At 36.3% G+C, this 27,362-nt stretch overlaps 1 protein-coding gene across 4 annotated transcripts in view; it reads right to left on the reverse strand.

Moving 5' to 3' along the window:
* The window catches only part of LOC150091076 (SAP domain-containing ribonucleoprotein), a 195,316-nt gene that overhangs the window by 57,528 nt on the left and 110,426 nt on the right, over positions 1-27,362 (reverse strand). For all 4 annotated transcript variants that reach the window (XM_090381663.1, XM_090381655.1, XM_090381642.1 and 1 more), the window contains exon 5: positions 19,727-19,793. In XM_090381663.1, the coding sequence (XP_090237789.1) occupies positions 19,727-19,793 (67 nt within the window). The remainder of the gene's footprint in view (positions 1-19,726; positions 19,794-27,362) is intronic.

The raw sequence follows: 27,362 nt of genomic DNA on the forward strand, positions 1-27,362 counted from the left end.
CATGTCTGATCCAGCGCTTGTGTAGTTCAGTGTTAAGGTAGGCCCGAACGTCATTATGGAAGTGGGGAGGGGCACCATTTTGCTGGTAAATAAAGTCATCACTATCTTCCTGAACATGAGGCATCAACCATTGCTGAAGCATGTTGAGGTAGGATAGCCAAGTTACAGTGCCCTCAGCAAAGAAGAAAGATCCATACAGTTTTTGGCGTGACAAGACGCAGTAAACCTTCGGTGAATCACGCTCATATTCAATTATCTCTTCAGGTTCCTGGGTACCCGAGATTCGACAGTTGTGTTGGTTGACCTTCCACTGGTGTGAAATGTGGCCTCATCGCTAAACACTATGCGATTAAAGAAGTCGTCATGTTCTTCTGCCAGTCCTTGCAGTTCACAACAAAATTGGAAATGGGGTAACAACTGGGAAACTTTCATGTTTTCTCTTTCACATGGTATCTCTCTTACTCCATGTGTAATATTTTATTGAGTGTTCCCACAATTTATAGATGCCCTGTATTCTGCAACTGTTTTTCCTCAATTTGAATTTGTCCCCGCAGGTGCATAACCTGAGCAAGAGGAAGAATGCCATCAGCACTGAGCTTGCTCAGACTATTTAAGGCCTTAATACACTTCAATCAGATCATCTCGCAGGTGCCTAATCTCCAGATGTTGCAATTTGCAAAACTTAACCCTCACCAATCTTGTTGCCCTTCTCTATACTCCTAGCACCTCTACGTCCTTCCTAAAATGAGACCTCCATACCTATATACAGTACTCAAAGTGTGGCCCGACCATCGCCTTATACAAAGGGATAATCACTTCCTGATCCCTGCTAGCAAACTTCATGTATATCATTGACAAAACCCATGACCTACTCTGGCAGCCTGCCTCCACTGCTCAGAAAACTTCATATCTGGCTGCACAATAACCCTCCAGGTCTTTTTCATTCTCCACTACCCTGAGTGTAGTACCACGCAGTTGGTACGTTACTCTGCGATTACTGATACCCATATGCAATATTTTGCATTTGTCAATGTTAAACTTCATTTTCCACCTCTTGAGTTCTTCTGCCCAAGTTTTCTAGATCCTGCAGTACTGTACGCCATTACTGTCATTAACAACCTTGCCAACCTTCATATCGTCTGTAAACTTGGACATTAGGCCTAATATACCTTCATCGATATCATTGATAAATACAGACAACAACAATGGGCCCATTACCAAACCCTGAGGGACTACACTAATAACATTAGTCAACGAAGAGCAGTGCCCATTAATTACTACTCTCTGTCTTCTCCCACTAAACCATCCCTTTATCCATAGCAGCAACTTGACCTTGACAGCCATGCTGCCCCAATTACAGTAGTCTTTTATTAGATAGTATGAATCAGAGCTGTAATACTCAATATGTTCTACGTTGATAATAATATTAGCAAATTAATAAGAGGAGTATACCTCAATATAGTACGTGGAACACTTCCGTATGATACCCTCCAGACATTAAAACGGAAAAAACGAAAAAATCGACAACTTACCGGTACATTAAATTTTCCTTCCTCAGGAAGGAAAATCGTTTTGAATATTTTCGTTAGATTCTTTTAATTGCGTTAATTTGAATTTTAATTGTTTTAAATTGATTTTGAATTGTGTTAAATTAATTATTTATATTTTACTTTAATTATTTATATTTTACTTTAATGTACCAGTAAGTTGTCGATTTTTTCGTTTTTTTTTTCGTTTTAATTTCTGGAGGGTATCATACGGAAGTGTTCCACGTACTATATTGAGGTATACTCCTCTTATTAATTTACTAGTAGTCTTTTATGTGCAACAGTATCAAAAGCTTTCCTGAAATCAAAGTATATGATATCAAAATTATTTTTTGCATCCAGTTCTTTTGTAACCACATCATAGTATCCAATCAAATTGGCCAGACAAGACTTCCCCTTAACAAACCCATGCTGTTTCTGGGCTATTAACTGCAGTTTTGTCTACATGATCTTTAATCAGTGACTCCATTATTTCCCTAAAACAGAAGTTAAACTAACAGGTCTGTAATTACTCGTTTCACCTTTCAATCCCCCTTTGTGAATTGGGGATACATTCACTGAATAAAATTCCAGTGAAGTCTAGAGCTCTGTGACAACCATATCCTCTGCTTGCACATTCATGAATGATAGGACTGTTAGTAACCGTGAGTACACCACCCAGGTGAACCAACCAGGTGAACCAATATCAGCAGGGTTTGAGGTATGGTAGTCATATCACAAAGAGGAATGCATTTTACCAAGCATGGGCAATAAAAAGTGGTACAAGACTATCAACATCCAGTGTAATATCACTACTTTGCTTAATGGAGGCTTGAAGAGATGAAGCCCATGTTTAGTCTCCAGAGTAAAACTTTGGCAACCCACATCTCTTCCACCATGCAGTGTGATTGATGTCTTTTGAGGTTAAAATGGATATCATGGAAAGATACAAAATTCCTTACATCTCAAAGATACAGCTGTAAAATGGTGTTCTTGTGCCTGCAGCTAGATACTCCAATGGACCAAACCTCTTGTTATCTCTCTAAGAGGCATTCAGATCAGTTAGTATATAATCTTGCTACCTCTACTCTGCAAGCTATGAATGGAGGGAGTCAGAGCAGTGTATAAGCAAAAGACATTGTCAAGGTCATGTTATGTCAAGGAGCTAGATATATTCTTGATGTGCATATGCCATATCCAAAATTTTCATTAATTCATTCAAAACGTTCCCCAATCTAATTTTACTTTATTTGCCCTCCTTCCTGTCATGACTGTTTTCTGTTGGTGTCATAACTGAGTTTTGCGTAACTCAGGAATGACTAATAAAATATTGCTACTATATCCTATATCCCTGATATGTCAAAATTACCAAAACTGCATAATATCCTCACAAGAATGAAGAAAAATAGCTATATATTTTTATATTAGTTCAATTAAAAACTTTATTTGGGGACAGCGGTGAAGTAGCCAGAGTGGCACATAAGAAAAGAAAACATAAGGCAGGGTTGTCAAGGACACTACTGACACTATGCTGCTGCAACAGGATCTGGAAAGGTTGAGCAGATGGGCTGAGAGGTGGCAAATGAAGTTTAACATTGACAAATGTAAAGTACTACATATGGGAAACAGCAACCTCAGAGCAACGTATCAACTCTGTGGTACTACACTGACAGTGGTAGAGAATGAAAAGGACCTGGGGGTGGTTGTGCAGGCAGATATGAAGTTCTCTGAGCAGTGCAGATGGGCTGCAAGAGTAGCTCATGGTGTATTGTCAATGATATATAGGAATTTTTCTAGCAGGGATAAGGAGGTGATTATTCCCTTGTATAAGGCAATGGTCAGACCACACCTAGAGTACTGTATACAGGTCTGGAGGCCTCATTTCAAGAAGGATGTAGAGCTGCTGGAACGAGTACAGAGAAGGGCAACAAGAGTAGTGAATGGAACAAAGGGGTGCTCTTACAAAGGAAGGCTTAAGTTTTGAAAATCACAGTGTCTGGAGACTAGGCACCAGCGAGGTGATCTGATAGAGGTGTATAAAGCCTTGAATGGTTTGACTCAATGCTGATGGGATTCTCCCTCTTGCTCAGAATAATCACCTGAGAGGGCATAAATTCAAATTGAGGAAAGACAGATGTAGAATAGACGTGTGGAAATTTGCCTTTAAGCCAATGGGTGGTTGGTTGGAGGAACAGACTTCCATCCCTTGTTGTGGAAGTTGATAGCCTAAATAAGTTTAAGGCTCAGCTGGACAGGTATTTCGAACGAACAGAGTGGTGAAGTGAAAGTGGTTATTTATTTTTTATTTATTTATTTTTTTGGCTGATGCTGCATAAGCTTGCTTTCTTTCTTGCATCAAATGCCTCTACTAATGCTAATGCTAATAAAAGGAAGAAAAAATGCATGTTACTGTACTGTAAAAACTGATTTGTATTTCGTAGCCTTGGTTATTATAGTTGACCTTCACTGGTGCTGACTGCTTCACCGTTTCTTGTATTCTGTCATTCTCCTTTTCTGTGTTCACCGTTGCCACCGACAAATCTGAATTCCGCGTGATACTTGCCATTTTCATACATCCTTATTATTTTAATTTTCTGATCCAACTCGATCGCTTTCCTTTTCTTGATAGATTTACTAGTACCGCTGTCACTTACTCTCTTAGTTGGCATCACGATAACAATCAAAATTAAATTTTCTGAAAAGAACTTCACAGGGTTAAGGCGAAAACTCACTATTATCACAAGCTCACACTTTACTAAAGCACATTTCTGGAGGTCACTGCCATAAAACAATAAGAGCAATTTGCACTATCCAGGTTATTGGGCTTTTGTTTTAGTGCATTCATTATAAATGGGTAGTAAACTCGATCTTATTGCATTTGCAATAGCTGGAATTCTATGGGTTTTTTACGTTATTATGGTGAAATGTGTGTACCCTTCATTGAAATCTTCAGTCATAAAAATTTTTTATAAATAACGTAACCTAAGTCTGAAGTTACGTAAGTCAGGGGACTTTACTGTATCAAAAAAATGTTGAGCAAAAATACGTAAAAAGTATGGCGATAGATAAAAAACGAAAAAACTTACCATGTACTAATTGTGGCGGTCCAATACGCGAGTAGTGCATATCGAACATGCATTTATTTTTAATGATGTCGATTTTTAAATCTAATAGCTTCCCTTTATTTTTTACAATGTCGAATATGGTTTGGTCACCAACATTATAATGGTCCAATAGAGATTTAACAGATGCACCATTTTTAAACTTTTGAATAATTTCAAGTTTTTGTTTAATTGAAAGCACAACTCTTGTGTTTGCCCACCATTTTCACGATTTAAAAAAAAAAAAAAAAAAAAAAAAGTTACTATTACAAAAAATTCCGACATCCCTGACATAAATAACAAAACAAAATTTGTCCTTTTGCGATTCGACGCGGCACACTAAAACAAACTAAACATTTGGTCTCTTTTTTTTTTTTTTTTGAGCGACAGGTGTGAAGACAGCAGGGGTTGCAAGATAATAGGCACACTAATCTCCTAATGACAACTTAACACCTCTTCTTGTCGCTTATTTACAACTTGCAAAACATCTGTTTATGCCTATTCTAGTTATTACTTGAATTTTATGATTTCTGGGTTTTTTTTTTTTTTTTAATTTGGAGTCTTGAAGTGTCCTAGTTAATCCACTTCCCAGTAAATCGTGAGTCTTGATGCTGCAAATATTTCTTAATGCTGCAAATTTTTCAGTTATTTCAAAATCCTGATTAATCCCATTGATCAAAATAAGCAAAAGAGCATGACTCAGCTTGGCTTTCGTCAATTGCTAAAGAAAATTAACATTGAATGAAATCATTATGAGAATCCTGTTGTCTCAAAACTTTACTAGACATGTTGGACAGACAACTTATGTGATCGAGACCTGCTAATATTAGTGGTTCTCGATCACACAAGTTGTCTGTCTAACACTGCTAAAGAAAAGTGAGTAAAATCACATGCTTTTCGGCTAAAAACACACATTTTCTCCCAAGTCCTCAACTCTTCTAGTTATTGTGCTGGAAGACAGGATAACTTCAGCAAATGCTTCCCTTTTATTTGGGCATACCTCTCAGCCACCACTAAAACACATGTTTAACGAATTCACCATGAGCAAAAGGTGTTCCTTCTGCACCTACGATTTTAGCAAATTGGAAACTAATGCTTATTGCTGCAACATTTTGATTTGAGAAATTTCCTGAATATATTTTGTTGATTTGCTAAACTCTCGTTGAGTTTTTTCAATTTTTCTTCGGTGCTTTCCTTTGAAAGACATTGTATTTCTCTCTACATTTTGTAGTATAATGTCTATTCAAATTTTATTCTTTAAAAAATGAGACAGAGGAAAGGCCACTAATCTCTAACAGGTAATTAATCTGTGACAGATATTTATAGGTAGACCTGTAAAGATCTGTGCCACTGCCACTAGGTTAGTGGAGATTTGCCAACAAATCTAGGAATGTATTATTATACAGTGGTCAAAAAGTCATTAGATGTGAGGAAAAATTTTATATTATTTACTTAGATTTTACAAAGGCTTCCAATATGGTTCATATGAACACGTGCTTAAGTTGGAGAAATGTGGCATAATAAGACTGACTGCTGCTGTGCATGTACGGACAATTAGAAAAAGAGACAGTAAGTATTAGCCATATAGTGCAAGGAAGGGAAAGGCTTTTGCTGCACTTGCAAAAAAAAAAAAAAAATGTAGATAAAAAAATTAACAAATTATGTGCTTCCCTCCTCACCTAAGTAACTATCCAGTTGTCTTCGAATTTCTTCAAATTGTCAGACTCAATTACCTGCAGAGGCAACTTAGCATTAGTAGAGGCATATGATGCAAGAAAGCAAGCTTATGCAGCATCAGCAAAAAAAATTAAAAGTAAATAAATAATAAAAAAACCACTCCCATTTCACCCCTCCATTCGTTCGAAATACCTGTCCAGCTGAGCCTTAAATTTATTCTGGCTATCAACTTCCACAACAAGGGATGGAAGTCTGTTCCACCAACCAACTACCCGCTGGCTAAAGGCAAATTTCCGCACATCTATCCTACATCTGTCTTTCCTCAATCTGAATTTATGCCCTCTAAAGTGATTATTCTGAGCAAGAGGAAGAATCCCATCAGCATTGAGCATGCTCAAACCATTCAAGGCTTTATACACCTCTATCAGATCACTTGGTGCCAAGTCTCCAGACACTGTAATTTGCAAAGCTTAAGCCTTTCTTCGTAAGAGCAACCTGTGTTCTATTCACTAATCTTGTTGCCCTTCTCTGTACTCGTTCCAGCAGCTCTACATCCTTCTTGAAATGAGGCCTCCAGACCTGTATACAGTACTCAAGGTGTGGCCTCACCATTGCCTTATACAAAGGAATAAACTCCTCCTTACCCCTGCTAGAAAAATTCCTGAATATCATTGATAAGACACCATGAGCTACTCTTGCAGTATGTCTGCACTGTCAGAGGAACTTCATATCTGCCTGCACAATTACCCCAGGTCCCTTTTCATTCTTTACCAATGTCAGTGTAGTACCACAGAGTTGATACGTTGCTCTGGGGTTTGCTGTTTTCCCATATGTAGCACTTTACATTTGTCAATGATAAACTTCATTTTGCCACCTCTCAGCCCATCTGCTCAACTTTTCCAGATTCCTGTTGCAGCAGCATAGTGTCAGTAGTGTCCTTGGACAACCCTGCCAACCTTTGTATCGTCTGCAAACTTGGACATAAAGTTTGATATACCATCATCAATATCATTTATAAATAGAGAAAACAATAATAGACCCAACACTGAACCCTGAGGGACTCCACTAATAACATTAATCCACGATGAGCAGTGTCCATTGATTACCCCTCTCTGTTTTCTCCCACTCACCGTCCCTTTATTCACAGCAGCAATTTGCCTCCAATGCCACATTGTTCCAATTTGGGCAGCAGTCTTCCATGTGCAACAGTATCAAAAGCCTTTCTAAGATCCAAATATATAATATCAAAGTTATTCCCTGCATTCATTTCTTTTGTGACTGCATCATAGTATCCAATCAAATTGGTCAGGCAAGACTTTCCCTTAACAAAACCATGCTGTGTCCAAGCTATAACTGAAGTCTTGTCTAGATGATCCTGCAGTGCTTCTTTAACCAGTGCCTCCATTAATTTTCCTGGAACAGAAGTTAAACTCACAGGTCTATAATTGTGTCATCCTTTGATCCTCCTTTGTGAATTGGGGTCACATTTGCACATCTCCAGTCTATGGGTACCTCCCCTGAGTCCAAAGAAGCTCTCATAATTATGGCTAAGGGTTTGCTTACTTCCTTTGCTGCCTCCTTTAATATAACTGGATAGATCCCATTCACCCTAGGTGCCTTTCTTGTGTTTATCTTCAACAATTTATCCTCCACTTTACTCTCAGTTATTACAAGATTATCTAGCTTACTGCCAGAGTTGAATACACCTCTGGCATTCCCCTCGCTGAATAACTCCTCATGTGTGAATGTCAATGCAAAATATTCATTTAGTTTGTTAGCTACCTGAGCAGGATCATCAACAGTTGAACCATCGATATCAAGTGGACCAATATGATTCTTCCCGTTCCTTCGAGTGTTTACATAAGTAAAGAATTCTTTGCTGTTTTTCTTTGCATCCTTTGCCAAAGATTTCTCGTAATCTGTCTTCGCCTGCCTAACCTCCTTTGTAACTTGGTTACATATAAGCTTATATCTATCATAGGCTTCTGTGTCACATGTTAATTTATATGTATCCCATGCATTTTTCTTCTCTGCCATATGTCTCAATAGTTCATCTGACATCCATTTAGGCCTAAACCTTGAACAATATTTCTTAGTTGGTACGTAACGCCTAGTAGCTTCCAATGTAAGTTCTTTGAATGCTTCCCATTTTGAATTTGCTGTTGGTAACATCATCAGTTGGTCCCACTGTATAGAATTTAAATACTGTCTCAGACCATCGTAGTCACCTTTACGAAAGCAAAAACCCTTCCCTTTACCCCTGATGGTAGTTACCTCTTTGAGTAAATCCCACTTCAGCACACTGTTATCACTGCCACCTAGTGGTTCCTTTATCTGCAGATTCTTAATGCATGAAGAATCACTACTGATAATCAGATCAAGAGTATTACTCCCTTTAGTTGCCTCCCGAACATGCTGATGTAGAAAACTATCATCCAATAAATCCACAAAAGCCTTGCTAGTGTGTGAGTGACCAACCCACAAATTCCAGTCAATATTTGGGAAATTAAAATCCCCCATTATAAGACTCTCTGATTTACTGGCCTACTCTATTTCCCCGTACAGTTTCTTATTATACTCCTCAGAGTCATTAGGCCTATAGCACACTCCTACTCTCAATTTTTATCTCCCAATGCTTATGTCACACCAAACTGACTCGACACTGCACTGTCCAGCAATGTCGACTGGTTCACTTCCTTGGATTTTATGTGTTTCTTAACTAATAGCATAACCCCTTCTCCCTTCCTATCCTGTCAATCCTTTCTGTACAGATTGTACTTCCCAAATTCCAGTTCTGCATTCTTTATATGTGTGTGACACCACGTCTCTGATATCCCAACAATATCTGCCTTTGATGTTTTGGGCAATACCTCAAATTCATCAAATTTATTTACCAAACTCCTAGCATTGGTGTACACGCAAGTATACATGCACCTGTTCCTATTCTTAGCTAACCTAACACAACCCATGTGTTTACTTGTACCGTAATGACTCCCAGCAGTCTCTGAAATTCCAATAGAAGCAGTGCAAGAATCACTTTCACCTCTGCCAGTGGCTACTGTTAATCTATTAGTCTTTGTATCCCCCCAAGCTAGCAGTTTTCCGACCGACCTAACACTGCGTTGATAGCATCAGCAAATATTCTTGCACCTTTCCTATTTAAGTGTATTCCATCCCTGTAGAAGCAGTCTCTCCTGTTAACAAGTACAGACCAGGCTGAAAAAAATTCTACCCCCCGAGCCTTGCACAATCTTTCCAGGGCCGAATTGATCGACAAGGATCTCATCATATACTCCCTCCTATCGTGTCTGGGCAGAATTGCAGACACTTTCAAATTCAACCCTAATTCACGGCTTTTTTTCAACAGTGACCTGTAGTTGTTAAGTAATTCTGCTGGTCTCCTACTCTTAATATCATTAGTAATCATTATTCTAGCAATCAACAACTTGCTGGCTAAAAGAAAATATACAATCCAGTTTTAACTACCTCCCCCTAATTTTAATCTATGACCCCTAGTTCTACAATTCTTTATAACTGTTATAACTTTATATTTCTCCATCATTCACTTTATCAACTCCTCTCAGAGCCTTATAAACCTCAATCAAGCCTGGTTGCTAAGCTCTGTAACTCACATAAAAGGCCTTTCCTCATACATGCAACCTTTTGCCAATCTCGCTATGTGAATTGCCCATCCCTAGACCCTCTCAAGAAGCTCAATGTGTATTTTTTAAATGAAATCTCCATACTTGGACAAAGTATTCAAAGTTCAGTCTTACAGTTGCCTTAGACAGTGGAATTATGACTCATCTCTAAAAACCACCTGTTCAATAAATCATTAACAGAACACCATGGGCTCTCCTGGCCACCTGTTTACACTGCACAGAGAACTTTTTATCCACTTGGATTATGATTCCTTTATTCCTCTACTCTTTTTAATTCAACACAACCAAGTGTATAAGTTATTTTGAGGTTGATATCCCTAGGTGTAAGACCTTGTATTCTGCTGCATTAAAGCATAGCTGCCACTCTTTTGACCATTCTTTAAGCCTGTTCAAGTCATTCTGAAGGCGAACTACTTGGCACTGATCATTAACGACTCTCCCAATCTTTACATCATCTGCAAATCTTGACATCACACCCTCTATCCCTTCATCAAAGTTGTTTATGAAAATTGAAAACAAGAGTGGTTTAAGAACTGATCCTTGAGGACCCCTCTTCTCATGTTACACCAATCTGAAGAATATCCATTAATCACAACCCTCTTCTGCCTTCTGCCCTGTAGCTACCGTACAATCCATCTTAGAATCTTTCCAGTAATTCCAACATATTCCATATTCCAGCTTATACAGTATCTAAAATGAGACCCACTCAAATGTCTTGCTAAAATCCATATAAACTACATCAATAGTTTACCAGGTTAGTTAAACATGATTTTTCCTTAACAAAACCATGTTGTGTAACCTTCATAATGCCATTTCTATCTAAATGTCCCTGGATGTCACTCTAATCACTGCCTCCAAAATTTTCCATTACTGAAGTCAGACTAACTGGTCCGTAGTTACCAACTTCAATCTTAATACTGCCTTTATGTATTGGCAACATGTTAGGGCACTCCTCCATCCAAAGGAATCCTCCCAGAAATCAATGATGCCTTCATAATTAACTCAATAGTTCAGATGTACTCTACAGCCACATCCCACAAAATTACTAGTTATGTGCCATCAACTCCAGGATCCTTACTACCTTTAGGCCCAAAAGTTTTTCTTATAAGTAATCTTCAGAAATTTCAATTTCGCTAATTTCATGCTTTCCAGCTTCACTTGCACAGTCTCCTGTCACCATGAAGGGCCTTTCATTGGCAAAGATTACTGCAAAGTACGTATTCATCAGCTGTGTCATCTAAGACTTTTCTATACCTTATACACAGGGTCCAATATGATTCATTTTCTTCTTCTTTGTATTCACATACAGAAAAAAATTCCTTGTCCCATTTTTTGCTCTCTTAGCCAGTGCTTTTTTATACTCAGCTTTGGCCGCCCTAACCTTTTCTGTGGTACTATTACAGATCAACTTGTAGTTGTTGTAGATTTCAGTACTTTTCATCATTTTGTGTAACTTTCCATTGCCATCTTTTTCTGCTCTATTAGACTATCCAGCTCCATATTCATCCATCTTGGGATCTTCTTCATGCTTTATTTTCTTAATGCTATCCTTCTAATATATTCGCCCTCCCTCTACAATCCACCCAATTCATAGACACCGTGTAGTGCCTTAAATTGTCCTTTCTTTTTACAGTCCTCTTTTAATGAAATTAAAAGATGTACCTTTAACTACTACAACATCTTTCTATATCTTCCAACTAATGACTGCATGATCATTCCCTGCCTTGTATCGTAAATTCTGTGCCGAGATCTGATTCATAAGTATTGATTGATGAAGTCTTAAATATTCTTACCCTTAGTGTTTTCTGTAACATGCTGACATAATTAACAATCATCTGATTTATTTTAAAATGCTGTTCCTCGTGGTGTATCTCCCTTCCACTTATTCCAAACAATTAGGAGAAATATATCTCTGATTCCAACTTACACCACACAAATTCTATGCCAGCGGGCATAACTTTTGACCCAACAAAGGCTCTTTTCATGCTCAGGCCACTTTTGATAAGAAGCATGGCCTGACCATCCCTTCTAACTTCCCCAATCCTTCCTAAATATTGCACATACCACAATGAAACTCATTACTCCCAATTTCTGGGTGAAACCACACTTCCATTAGCCCTGTTATGTCAGCATGAGTTCTCCTAACCAGGATTTTGAATTCATTTTATTGACATCACTTTTGACATTAATTTAGACATAGCAAAGACCAAGTACTCTTCTATAGTTTATCACCCTGATACACCCTTTGCAGTTATTTAGGCTTGTTTCCCTAGCTTTATCTTCCTGCTCATTTAAAATCACCCCCTCAGAACATCTTGCCAACATCAGCTGCTGTAATTCAACAGCTGCAGCGAACAAAAATTCTTGCAACTTGTGCAAGAATTATCTTGACCCATATCATCAAATAAATGCATAACTATCCTTCTCTACCCTCTAACTAGCAGCTTCCCTGAACTCTTAAGGTATGCTCAATCATACTGGCAAAAACCTTGTACCTCCTTTGTTCAAATGAATACATCTCTACAAAATAGATTCCTTCTAACGACAATTGGTAGTAATAAATGAACAATGTTCCAAATGAAGCAGTGTTATGAGTGGAATCTCTCAAGATTCTGTGCTTATAAAGCCCTTGTTGTTTCTAACTTTCCATTATGATTTGATCATGGCATTAAAAGTTTCACTTCAAAATTTGCGCTGGTGATATTGAAGAGGGCAGAGTTGTTAATAGTAAGAACCTCAGTATGTTTCTACTGCACAACTTATACAAATAAAACAAGTGCAATCAAAAAGTTTGGAGACTGAACCAATATTTTGGGAAATCATGGAGCTTACCAGCTATTCAGATGGACCTTCTTTTAAAGTAGTCTTCTTGACAATGTATACACAGATTCCAATGCCTTTGCAACTTTTGGAAGCATTCCTGATAGGCTTCTTTTGAAATTGGTAATAGTAACAGTGTCACATTCTAAATAATTTCTGAAATCATTGCAAATCTGTAACTATCAAGGGGAATTTAAATAAGCAATAAATAAAATAAAACAAAATCATTAGTGCACTAAAACCAGTGACCATGACGGATGATGGGGACTACAGTGATGGAGCACATCACAAAAAATTCTTGGATGGAAAGAGCCAAGTGTGCAAGGACACTTGATGATGATGCAAGCACCAATTCCCTGAACAACTTCAAATTTTCTCCAAACAGCATCATGCAATTTCTATAGAGCAGTTTGTAATATTCCAGTTCACTCTTTGCCTACATGGGACAAATCCATAATAAACAATGCCCTGTAAATCAAAAAATATGATAAGCATAATCTGCACATTTGATTGAGACTGTTTTCTTTTTTTCTTGGCCTTAGAGAAGACCAAGTCTTCCATTGAGAGGACTGGACCTTGGTTTCCAGATCATAGCCATAACTCATGATTTATCACCAGTAATGATTCGAGAAACATAGTACAGCATAGTTCAGCAGCATGCTAATGCCAATCCTGACATGAAAACTGCTGATCTGTGATCATCAGTGAGAATGCAAGGGACAGACTTGGCCGAGATTTATCACACTCCAAAATCTTGTGTTAAATGATTTGGGAATGTGAATTGATTAGCATGTCCAATAGGAAATACCAATTTCACTAGAAACCTCTGCAGATGGTTAAACATTGATCACTACTGACCAGATCATGAATACAAACTATTGAATCACTGTTTTTTGAAGTTGAGAAGTGACTAGAGCAAGGATTATCTCCGACAGACAAGCAACCCTCTATGAAGTTTGCAAAATACTAAAATACCTTAAACAACACACAATATCTTCAAAAGCTGTTTTTAATATTTTGTGGATTTTTGCTGTTTTTGTTATTTGGTTTTTAGGGGCATTAGCAACTAAGGCCATATTGCTCCATGAACATGCAGTGGTCATTCCCTGACCTTTCCGCATCCTCCGTATTTGGTGGTGACGGGCTCGAACCCCGGTCTAATCAAGAAGTGTGTACTGTGCACTGCTGCTCCTTCCCACCAGGCTACGGTGGCGCCTCAGATTTCTGCTGCACTTTCCCCTAATTCAAAACAAAATCTGATGCAAATTCACTGCTCAGTAAAACTATTTTTAAAATGCAATGATACTTGTAAAACACCTTACAATCAACATGTATTAATTCAGGCTGGCTGCAGATAAATGAGTGATTCATGAGTTAGTCTAGATGAGACACTGAAATTTGCAAATTTGTGTTTTTGCAAAAAAAACTGCAATTTGTTTTTACAAATTGCAGCATTCAGCTTGCTGAATGCTGCAATTTCAAGATTAAAAATAAGTCCCAGAACTTTCAGATCAGACCTTAGACCATATACCTGGTCTAAGAAATATAAATTGCTAATTGCTAGTAAATTCAAGATTATACATCTGGATCACAGAAATCCCAAATTAAATTATCAAAAAATTGAGAATAGTGCACCAACAGTACAGAAGATGAAAATAACTTGTGGGGGTTGTAATACAGTCTGACACAAATGAATTTTGCTCAACAGTTTAATAAGACAGCTAGGACAATTCATAAGATTCTATCAGTGGTACAGAGGAATTTTGCCATATTTCCATAGTCTGGGACTATAGCGTACATATGTTTAGAGGCCCTTTTCAGTGTTTGCCCTTCACAGGCTTGAAGGATATATTAATAAATAGATTTAAATGTAATAAACAAAAAGAGAGCAATAATTGCTTAGGACCACATCCTCCACATCCTTGGGGTCTTAGAGCAACTGCATCACTGTGCCAGTAAATAAAGGTTACACATTTTGTATAATGTATACATGTCTAGAATTTCAGGAAATACTGTATATCACTTACCCTTCCCAAAAAAACTAGACATGATGATAACAGATATTGTTATAAGAAGCAAGTCCAGTTCTGTAAATTACAAAATTTAGAAACTAGGCATCTGCATTGGGATCTGACTGAAGTGTTTAAGACTTTAAAAAAGAAAATTTTCCAGTAGTCAAAGAATAATAAACTTACAGAACAAGTTATCTATAGAGTCGAAGAACGTGTAGAGTTAAAGGATCAGATGAATATTTGGAATAAGCAGGTAAATCATAAAAAACTAGGCGCCCATTATGTAAGCTTTACACCCTTGCATCATTCTGTAATTATACTACTAATTCTTTCCACCATTCATATGTAGCAAAAATTCAAAAATCTATTCCTCAACAGACACTCGCAAGAACAAAAGATTCAGCAACTATACAGGGCTTAGTGATGGGTATATGATTTCATAACTGAATGATTGGGAGATTTCAATAATCAAAATATCAAATCATCAGTACTTACTAACTACTAACCATTTAATAATGGAAAATAAAACAATTCAAATAATATAATTTGGTCATGTATCATTGGAACGATTAGAAGTTACTAACTACTAATGTGCATAATCATGAGGACTGTGATTAGTAGTTCATAGATTTACTTTGTGAACATCTCAGTTAGTAATGATTATTCTCTAGCTAGGGACAATCCAAATTATTATTTGTATTTGTTACTCTTCTTTGAAAGATTGTTTTGAATAATTTTATTCAAATTAGCTTTTAATCACTAAACTTTTCATTTATCATTTGCCGATCAGATATAATATTACTAAAGAAATGCATCAATATACAGGATGAGTGACAATTATGTACGCACACTTTAACAATCCACAATTTGTGTACCAATTTGTATTTTTTCTTTTTTCGGATTGGCTGAATCCCAACAGAAATGGATAACACACAATTAAATTTTGATGAAAGAAAGAATTCTTAAATGGTACTGGAAAATCTGAAGATATAGAAGTTCAGCATGCAAGGGAAAGGCAATATGGAACAAGGCCACCTATCCATTAACAATAATTGATCTGCATGATAAATTTGAAAAACATGGAATCGTGGGTGCCAGCAGGATATTTTGGAAGATAGTGCAGGTGGGAATAAATTTTTTGTTCACCAAATTTTTGAATACCTGCAATATCAGCAGGGTTGTTAATGACAGTATGCAACAGGATCTAGAAAAGTTGGGCAGATAGGCTAAGAGGTGGCAGCTGAAGTTTAATATTGACAAATGTAAAGTACTGCATATGCATAGCAGTAACCCCACAGAAATGTACCAACTGTGTGGTACTACACTCAGGATAGTGAGAAATGAAAAATACCTGGGGGGTAATTGTGCAGTCAGATATGAAGTTTTCTGAGCGGTGCCGACACGCTGTCAGAGCAGCTCATGTGGTCTTGTCAATGATATACAGAAATTCTGCAAGCAGGTATAAGTAGGTGATTATCCCCTTGTATAAGACAATGGTCAGGCCACACATTGAGTACTGTGTACAGGTCTGGAGGCCTCATTTTAAGAAGGTTGTAAAGTTGCTAGAACAAGCAGAGAAGGGCAAAAAGATGTGAGGGGAACAAACTTAAACCTTTCTTACGAAGAAAGGGTTAAGTTCTGCAAATTGCAGCATCTGGAGACTAGGCACCTGTAAGGTGATCTGATTGATGTTTGAGCAGGCTCAATGCTGATGGGATTTTAATGTTTAAGCAGGCTCAATGCTGATGGGATTTTAATGTTTAAGCAGGCTCAATGCTGATGGGATTCTTCCTTTAATGTTTGAGCAGGCTCAATGCTGATGGGATTCTTCCTCTTGCTCAAGATTACAAACCTGAGGGTGCATAAACTCAAACTAAGGAAAAACAGTTGTAGAACAAATGTGTAGAAATTTTCCTTTAGCCAGCTGGGACAAACTTCCATCTATCATTGTGGAATTCCATCTATCTTTGATAGCTTAAATGAATTCAAGAAAAAAGTGGACAAACTTCTGGAGCGAATGGATAGGTGAAATGGGAATTTTTTTTTTTTTTTTGTCAAGCCACCATTTTCTTGCATCATATGCCTCTGTTAATGCTATCTGAATTAATCAAGTTTGACTGATTTGCACATACAGCCCAACCAACATTTTGTGATCGGTGGGAGAAAGCACTGCTCAGACTGTGAATACATTCATGCATAATAAGAAAAAAAAAAAAAAACGAGTGAAATTTCTTCATTGGAATGAAATAGGAATAATACGATGTTCACAGATAATTTTCATTTTTTTTTCTTGCTTTGATAAATTATTTGAATTAATATTTCAGGGGTTTTTTTGCAGAATTTGTATTGTTTTAATGTTTCAATAAATTAATGAAAATATTAAAAATTGTCTATTACTTCAAAATCCAAAGGTGGTGCACTTGAACCATGCTGCAGGTGCCCATGCATGGAACTGTACTCAATATCAATAACACAAGCACTGGGTCAAGTTAGAAGAATCTTCCAATTTAAAGCCTTTTCGACTTTGATTACTGCATGCAATACAGGAAGGAAGATGATTCAGAATAACGAACACAATTTTGTGACTGATATTGTCATAAAAAATTGTGGAATTAGCACTTTTGAGAATGCAATTGTATGATCAGACAAAGCTACATTCAAACTAAACGGACATACTATCTAACTGGTCCAGTATTTACTGGACCAGTTAGATAGTATGAACCAGAACTGTAATGCTCAATACTAGTGAAAATACTCATCTCACCTTGCAGAAAGATATTAGCTTGCCTGTGATAACTGTGTGGATGGAAATCTCCTCTTGCAGGATTATTGGACCTTACGGATTTAATGATATTGTTAAGGGGGGGGGGGGATCTTTATATTTTAGGAAATTATGCAGTGCCCAATATCAGAAGCAAGTTTTTTGAAATATGATATTGTCCCCCCTGCATACTGTGCACTTTACGATATGCAAATGCATTTTATGCATTGTACATATTGTATTACATTTCAGGCACCTGTGATTAACAAATAACTTACCTCAGGGGCACTTACCCCAGTAGCAGTGAAATTTGCTTAGTGTTGTTTTTTTTTTTTTTTCCCCCCTTTGATATCAGAATTGATCCTAAAACACTCCTAGGAACTTTGAAAATTCTATTTTTATCCTTATTTTTATTATTTTTTAAATTAACAATTCACTTGCCTATGTGTTATCTCTATACATTTTAATTTAATAACAATCAACCTTAATGATTGATATATTACAATTTTAAAACATATGCAGTTATTTCCTGATTGTCCTGAGCTGTCGCTAGTACAGACAGAAAATTACACTTCAAATAACCGAGTACACACTTTATGGTTTTCAAACATATATTCTTACTTTCCTTCCACTAAATATTTCAACATTCTAAGCTACCAGAGTACCTAGAGTAGAATGTCTAATTTTAGTGTAATTTCTTACCTGATTTTGCCTTTTGTTAGCAAAACTTGGCATACAACTTCTTTTGACTAAAGAATATAACATTTAAACAAAACATATACATAATAATGAAAGCTTATCGACTTCAAGCTATAGTTTCAGCATAGCACAAGGTCAGATTGGCAATCTTACTCTACAACTGAATGTCCTCTTTAACACCATAAAATATGAAAAGGCTCATATACTTTTATTAAAAGTCACACACAAAAGAACTTCATTATATGGAAACAGTACATGAAAGATTTAAGTGATTAAAAGAATTTGAATTTGATCGAATCGCAAAATTATTTAAAACAATCCCTCAAGAGTAGCAATTACTGACAACCATTTGGAATGACCGAAGCAAAAATTAATCATTATTAACTGAAGTGTTGACAAAGTAAATCTACCAACTTCTAATCTTCCAAATTATACGAGTATAACTGAATGGTTAAACTCGTATAACCATTATAACCAAATTAACTTATTATAGTCAAACAAACCGATTATAACCAAAAGCGATTTCTCATAATCGAATTGCCATAATTGAAATAATCAATTATGACCTCACCATCATACCCATCACTAGTACATATTACTTTTAAAGAGTGTAATTCCATTTCTCATAAACTAGGGTACTTTACAACAGCTACCCCTATTGTTTGACTGCTGAAAATGAGGTAATGGTCTGTCATAATGCTTTCAATGCATAAACTGACAACAATTAAAAGCAGCACAGAAACAGAAAACAGAAATAACAACAGTTTTCAAATTCTTTCATGGATTTCACAAAGTTCCAAATTAAATCCAACCAAATACATCAGGGATCATTTAGATAGTCAAATGAATTAAATCTAAGCAGCTGGGTATTGTGAAAAACTGAACAAGAAATCCCTGCCTAATACAAGAAATAATAAAAATTATACTCTACTGGGTCAATATATAAAAACTTCCCACGCCACAACCAAAGTGCAAGGATTAATTAAATCCCGAAAGGAATGTTATGTTATTTAAAAAATGTATATAATTTTCAATTTCATAATGGCAGTAAATCAGCTCATTTTATGATTTCATAAACCAAATAACAGCTGATAAACCAAATTAAATTCAGAATAGGTCAAAATACAGTAATATATCAGTTAATACATTAATCTGACTATCACCATAGTACCCAATGAAAATAACTCCTGTCAACTTATAAATTCAATTATTCATATATAACAAAAACCAGCTATGCAAAAATTCAAAAATTGTTCAGCATATGAAATTATAAAGTAAAAATCATAATGACATTATTTAATGCTACTGATCTACTCTGAAACTACAGGATATACATCAGTAATACTTTAATTATACTATAGTTGAAAACAAAAATTCAGTTAAGTAATCAATTTGAAATTAGCTGTTATTTGATTATACTCCAACCCTGCCTAACTGAATAACAGAAGTGAAAGGAAAGAGAACTCACAGATGCTGTGGATTTCATTCTTCCCAAAAGCAATGAACCAGTTGAAACTTGATTTGTTATGCCAAATCTACAAATAAATTCATCCAAATTACTATATCATGATAATTATAACTCAATTATATTCTCATTTGAATAAGTAACCCCACTGCTTCCAAAATGCTTATAAGAAAATTAGATAAAAACACTCTTCTGACTAATATACACATAATTCAAATTAATTAATGTTAAAACATGTCCATCAATCAAGAGGTATTACTAATTAAAATATATCAGCTTCCACATCGGCATTTGAATCGGAAAACATTCTTATCTCAAGTGACAGCCAATAACAGAAGAGAAAAAAAGTTGACTATAAATAGCCATTAAAATTTCTTCTGATGCACTTTGGATTTAGGATTTCTCTGGTTTAGAAACTATCAAGTAGCAAAACAAATCCAGTTGTAATCTGCACTTATTTATGATTATATCACCATTCTCATTTAATTTATTTTTATTTCTTTCTTTGCTTTACATTACAGTTAGATTACATTACAGTTACATTACTGAAAATGAAATAAGATGTTCTGAAACATCAATTAAATGAAATAAATCTAGTGATTTTAGATTTGGTAAGGTGGTACATTCACTTTCCTGTTCCATTAAACTAAAATTAATTTATCAAATAAAACAATTTAACCTGATTGAGGTTTATAAGGCTCAGAAAGGGGCTATTAAAATGAATGAAGGCAGAATTTTCACTGTTGTGGATAATTCCAGAACTCAGGACCATAAATACAAATTACAGGAAAAGATTTTGACTAGATTGTAGGAAGTTTTCTTTTAGACAGCAAGTCATTGACTTCTGGAACCAGTTGCCTTCAGAGGTAGATGAGGCTGACAGTTTGAATAAATTCAAAAGTCAATTGGATAGTTACCTATGTGAAGAGGGAAGCAAATAATTTGTATGTTCTTATCTACTGTCCCCCCCCAGCCAGTGCAGTAAAAGCCGGTGGCTTCCGCACATTATATTAGTATAACTTTGTATAAGACTTCTTCCTTATAAAGCAAACTCTAAAGCCTGAATACTTTGCTCAGTCAACATCATAAATGAAATCTATGCAAATTACACCAAATCTGGTACTTTACTGAACCTTAAATTTGTTCCCCTGCCCCAAAACGTAAAATTTATATATATATAGTTCTGATAAGATGGCGTCTGCATCCAATCAAACCCTAAAGAAGGCCACCAACCATCCACAATAACTGACTAATAATGTACATTATACAGGAATATGCTACAATATGATATTTCAGTGTACATACATAAAGTGACCAGATCCCTAGTATTCCAATACGGGACATCAGGGGAAGGGATTTTTCAAACCCCACTACAAACAATATACACATATACAGTGAAACTTCCCTTTAACAGACAGCCATGGGGAACGAAAATCTGTCCGTTAGAGAGAAGTGTCCGCTAACAAGAAGTCTCAGGGAGAAAAAAAAAAGAAAGAAAGAAAGAAAAATCGTTAAACGTTTAATGTAACATTAAATTAAAATATATACAGATTTTGAATAATATTTTTGTAAATAATATACAATTACATACACAAGAGATAAAGAAAAATCATTAAATGTTTAATGTAAAATTAAATTAAATTATCTACAGATTTTGCACAATATTTTTGTAAATAATATACATACAATTGTGCTATGCGTATTATTATTATCTTTATCTTAAGAAAAATACATACAGTAATCACTTATTTTCTTCTGCACCTTCTTCCGTCTGATAATTTTGTTTTCATCATTTGTTTGGCGTGAAGAAACCATCGAAAGTCCTTCAGAATCTTCTTCAGTGGTGAAAAACATTTTTAAACGATTGATTTGTATGAACGCTTCTTCTATTTTCATCGGTGGTTCGTCATTAATATGTTCTTCAACAGAATGACCTCCTTCCATTTCTTCATCCTCATGAGGAACTTCTTGAACAATATCGATGATAATGTCGTTGATATCTAGAGCACCATCTTCTGTAGTGAGGTTCGAGTCTATATCTTTGTAGCAGGGTCACTTGTAGCTGAAATATCGTACATTATCAATAGATGTTGAAGTTCTTGTTCTTCTTGGTGCTCCACATTGCTGTTCACAACTTCGATTTTTGCGTTTCAGAAGCCAGACTTTACAAAACAGTTCACGACAGTTTGTTTTCTAATTGCGTTTACTGAAGAGGAAATCCACTGAATCGCATCTAGGATGATGATTTTCTTTGCAAGGTCACTCGCACATGTTACATCGTTCATGTTTGCAATGAGATGTCTTAAAACACGTTTTCTGTAGTGAAGTTTAAAATTTTTTATTATCTCTTGATCCAAGGGCTGACACTCTGCAGATATGTTTGGTGGCAGACAAACGATTTTAATGTTGGACAATTCAATGTGCAAGTGAGATGCAGCATTATCCATGAAAAGAATAATTTTTCTGTTTTGACGAATCATGTTTTGGTTAAAGTGACTTATCCATTCGCTCATGATATCTCGTGTCATCTGCGCTTTTTTTATTAGACTTCCAGTAAACATTCAAAAGATTCAACTTTATGTCCTTGAAACAACGAGGATTTTGTGGTTTTCCTATAACAAGAGGTCGTTCAAAGTCTCCAGCATATTTGTACACAATAGTACAGTCAAGCGTTCCTTAGAAATTTTTCCGCCCTGGCGCTTTTCGTTTTTTAGACTCATTGTTTTTTCAGGAAGAGCTTTAAAAAACAACCCTGTTTCGTAACAGTTGTAAATATCCTTAGCTTCAAAATCACGACATAAATCTTCCAACTTAACAGTCCACTCTGTTACAACCCCAGTATCAACAGATCCACCTTCACCACTTATGGTTTACCAAGAAATTTTATGCCAAGTTTTGAACTTGTCTAGCCATCCTACAGAAGCTTTGAACTCATTTACTCCCATAGATTTTGCAAGCTCCAAAGCCTTTTCCCTAATAATAGACCCATTAATGGGAATTTTTTTAGCACGTGCGCGATAAAACCACTCATACGTAACATTGTCAATTTGAAGTCCAAACAGTTTTCGGGAATGATTTTTGAACCTGATCATTTCCGTGTTGCCAAAATTGTTTGAGCAGTTCATTTTTTTCCCTTTAGGATGTCGTTTACCTGCGTCTTCCCAATTTTGAATTTTGCAGCGAGATTGCGAACACTATTTTTTTGCCGATCATACGCATTGATGAGTTCGACTTTATCTTTTAAAGTTAAATGTTTACGAGAAGACATTGTGCACTTCACACGACACTGAACAAAACTGAAAACTGGAACTCAAAAGACGAAAGGCCAACCAAATTTCCCCCCCCCCCACATAAAATAAACACACGATTGAGGCAATACGTGGAAGAAAAGTTCCTAGAAGAAGGGCCGTGAGCTCTCCCGCAGTCCGTTATGGGGAGATCAAATCAAGTGCTAATCTAAACGAAACAGTGCAGATTGCCTGTCCGCGTCCGTTACAGAGAATGTCCGCTAGACAGAAGCTGAAAACACGTTAAAACCAACTGAGGTGAGTTGGGGAATTTGAAAATATCTGTTAAAGAGAGGTGTCCATTAGGAGAAGTGTCACTGTATACTGTATATAGCTTATCTATATATATATATATATATATATATATATTTTTTTTTTCATAGAAAGGCTGAAATTACAGTATCCCTCGTGTTATGCTAAATAATGAACAGAAGGGTGTGTGAAGGATGTGAACCGAGAAAAATAGTTGTAATTAGAAGGGGGAAAAAAACACTTATAAGAGGGGTCACGTTTTTAATCGATTTTCAGTTTTGTTCAGCGAAAAAAGGTAAGGTTTTTTTGTGAAATAATAATAATACAGTCAGTCCTCGTATAGCACGATAGTTGTGTTCCTAGAAACCCTCGTGCAATGCAAAATCGTGCGATATCAACAACAATCCCTATTGTGAAAATGGGGTTAGGTGCCGACCACCCAAGATTGAACACACATTTGTAACCAAAACATTACCAAACACAATAAATAATCGTAATAAAATACTTACACATTTTATTACGACTATTACGTAATAAAATATTGCTAATGCTTTTACTTCTATTGTAAGCAAACTTGTTTTTTGTTTAATTTTCTATCCAAACAGATGACAGGCGTTCCATCTCTTCCAATTCTTTGTGTCTTAATCAAATGGATTTTAATTACACTTTGAGTTGTTCCTTCTATGAAAGTTTTTATTTTCTCTGCATTCTTTCTAATTCTCGGCATTGCCTCATTTAGGTCTGTAGCACGTGCAATATCACATGGTCTTTCATTTCACTCAAAGCTTTTCACAATTTCATATTTTTTCTCTATCAACAGTGGCGGACTGGCCATAAGCCTTACCGGGAAAACCCCGGTGGGCCGGAGGCCGGTGTGATTTTGGCCATAAACCAGAGTATGAGGGCACTATAAATTTTCCCGGGTAAGAATTTTTAATATTGCTTTTCTTTTTCTCTCTGAATCTGCAGTGTCTTCACCAGGACGCTTCCTTTTCATACCTTAAGTATTTTACTCATTTTTAGGGAATAAAGCACAATTACAAAACGAGGAGGAACGATTGATACACAAAAACAAAGCTGCGCGCATGTAATAACTGAATAAACAACACCGTAAAGGCAGAGATACACTATTAACACCTCACATTTTACTAAAGCACATTTCTAGGGGTTACTAGCATAAAACAATAAAAATCCAGTTGCGTTTCTGCTAGTGGAATCCGTTATAAACTGGTAGTAAACTCGATCTAATTGCATTTGCGATTATACCGATAGCTGGAATTGTGTTGGTTTTTACGTTATTATGGTGAAATGTGTTTCCCCTTCACTGATATAAAAACATAAATACATTTTCAGAATCTTCTCTTCATTCCTATCGTGTTGCATTCGGTTGGGGTGATTCTGCGTTCAACTGCCATTTCTTGTAAACACAAAGGCGAATCGCGCATAAGCGAATTCAGTTCGTGTTATATAAGATATCGTTCCCCTATTTATAAATCGTGTATGATCGAATTCGTGTAATGCAAACACGTGTTATACGAGGACTGACTGTATATATTTCTTTTAACAATAAAAACAAGAGAAATTAAATATATTTTTCTGCTGCGTGAATTTTTCTTAATAATTCTTCATTATTTGCACTTAACTTGTAGTATTGCTTTCAGCATTTCTATGGAGTTGTGCTTTTGTTGATGTCCACAGCTTATTCACTACTGAAAAAACTCTTTCCATTGTACAACTGGTTCCCGGCAAACATAATGCAAATGATTTGCATTGTTTGTCATTAAGTATGGAGGCTACATGTCTAATCCGGGACATTTTCTGGGGACAGTTTGCAATGCAGGGCAAACGACTGAAATTCGGGACTGTCAATCATAATCCACGATGTCTGGTCACTTTAAACATACATATCTCCACTTAGATATTAGAATAATATTTAAAACATACTGCATTTTAAATTTGAAAATTGTTAAGACATTTAAAAACACAAAAGACTGTTTAAAATTATAGAACATTTAAAAACAATAAGTACATTTAAAAACAATAAGTACTTACACACATAATAAAGAACATTATGGGATGTGTTTCAAATACATAAAAATTACATGAAATACAGAACAGTCACTGCATTCATAACCTTTTTCTTCTATCATTTAGTATTACTATTACTATTAATAGTGGCAAATAATGCAATAAAGGTAGCTTATACAGCATCAGCCAAAAAAATAAATAAATAAAAATACACCAAGACATCCCCCTCTAATAGTTTGTCTAGTTCTTCCTTGAATTTATCCGAACTATCCACTTCCACAATGATAGATGGATGCCTGTTCCAACAATCAACCACCCGTTAGCTGAAGGCAACTTCCACATCTATTCTACAACCATCCTTCCCCAATTTGAATTTATGCCGTCTCATGCACATAGTCAGTGCAAGAGAAAGAATCCCAACAGCATTGAGCTGGCTCAAGCCATTCAAAGATTTTTGGATTTTTGGCTGCTGTAAAGGGATAAGTAGTTTCGATATTTTTACTGTACTCTTCGTTAATTAACATACTACATTGTGTTCTACAAAGATATTAAACAGGTTTAGTGGTGTTCATCAACTTCTTTTTTTTTTTAATTTAACTAGTGATTTCTGGAAGTTACGACTGACCAGTGTTGGCACTAATATTGTTGAACTAGCTGCCATGTTGTAGTCAATAAGAAATAACATAATGTATATATCTCGAACTGATAGTGTAAGGTATAATGTAACAATAGATAGTGTAAATGAAACGTTTGGATTAGGAATCTGTATATGATGAGAGTATATACCCTCTGCAGGGAGTATATGATGAGAGCCTTGTCAATCAATCCAGCCCTGGAGAGATTGTGCAACACTCATGGGGTAGAATTTTTTTCAGTGTGGTCTGTGCTTATTGACTGGAGAGACTGCTTCTACAGGGAGAGGATACACTTAAGTAGAAAAGGTACAAGAATATCTGCTGATGCTATCAAGGCAGTGTTAGATGGGTCAGAAAACTGCTAGCTTGGGGGATACACAGACTAAAATATTAACAGTGGCCGCAGGCAGAGACAAATGTGATTCTTGCACTGCAAGTAAATACATGGGCTGTGTTATGGTAACTGAGAGTAGAAACAGGTGCATGTGCACCAATACTAGGAGTATAGTTAATAAATTTGATGAGTTTCAAGTGCTGGTCAAGATAACAAAGACAGATACTGTTGGGATATCAGAGACATGGCGTCACACAGGTATAAGCAGTGCAGAATTGGAATTTGGGGAGTACAATGTGTACAGAAAGAATAGACAAGACAGGAAGGGAGGAGGGGTTATGCTGTTAGTTAAGAAACACAATCTCAGGAAGTGCATCCAATTGATGTTGGTGGACAATGCAATGTTGAGTCAGTTTGATGTGTGGCACCTCCGTAGGCAGGTGGACAGGAGCAGCAGTGCGTAGCACACGCTTCTTGATTAGTCCGGGGTTCGAGCCCGTGACCACCAAATACGGAGGATGTGGAAAGGACAGGGAATGACCACTACATATCCCCGGAGCAATATGGCCTTAGTTGCTGATGCTCCTAAAAGCCAAACAAACAAACATCAGTTTGGTGTGACATAATCACTGGGGAAAGGGAAAATGAGAGTAGGTGTGTGTTATAGGCCCAATGAATCTGATGAGTATAATGAGCGATTGTGCAGAGAAATAGAGTGGGCCAGTTAAATCAAATGCCTTATAATGGGGGATTTTAACTTTCCAGATATTGACTGGAACTTGTGGTTTGGTCACTCGCACACTAGCAAGACTTTTGTGGATTTATTGGATGACTGTTTTCTACAGCAACATGTTCGAGAGGCAACCAGAGGGAGTAACACTCTTGAGCTGATAATCAGCAGCAATTATTCACACATTAAGAATTTGCAGATAAAGGAACCACTGGGTGACAGTGATCAATGTACTGATGTGGAATTTACTTAAAGATGTAACTACCATCAAGGGTAAAGGGAAGGGCTTTTGCTTTCGTAAAGGTGACTACAGGGTTCTCAGACAGTTTTTAAATTCTATACAGTGGAATCAACTGGAGATGTTACCAACGTT

Source organism: Mastigoproctus giganteus, chromosome 1 (genome assembly GCF_048544385.1).
Source record: "Mastigoproctus giganteus isolate SK-2022 chromosome 1, ASM4854438v1, whole genome shotgun sequence".
Lineage (NCBI taxonomy): Eukaryota > Metazoa > Arthropoda > Arachnida > Uropygi > Thelyphonidae > Mastigoproctus > Mastigoproctus giganteus.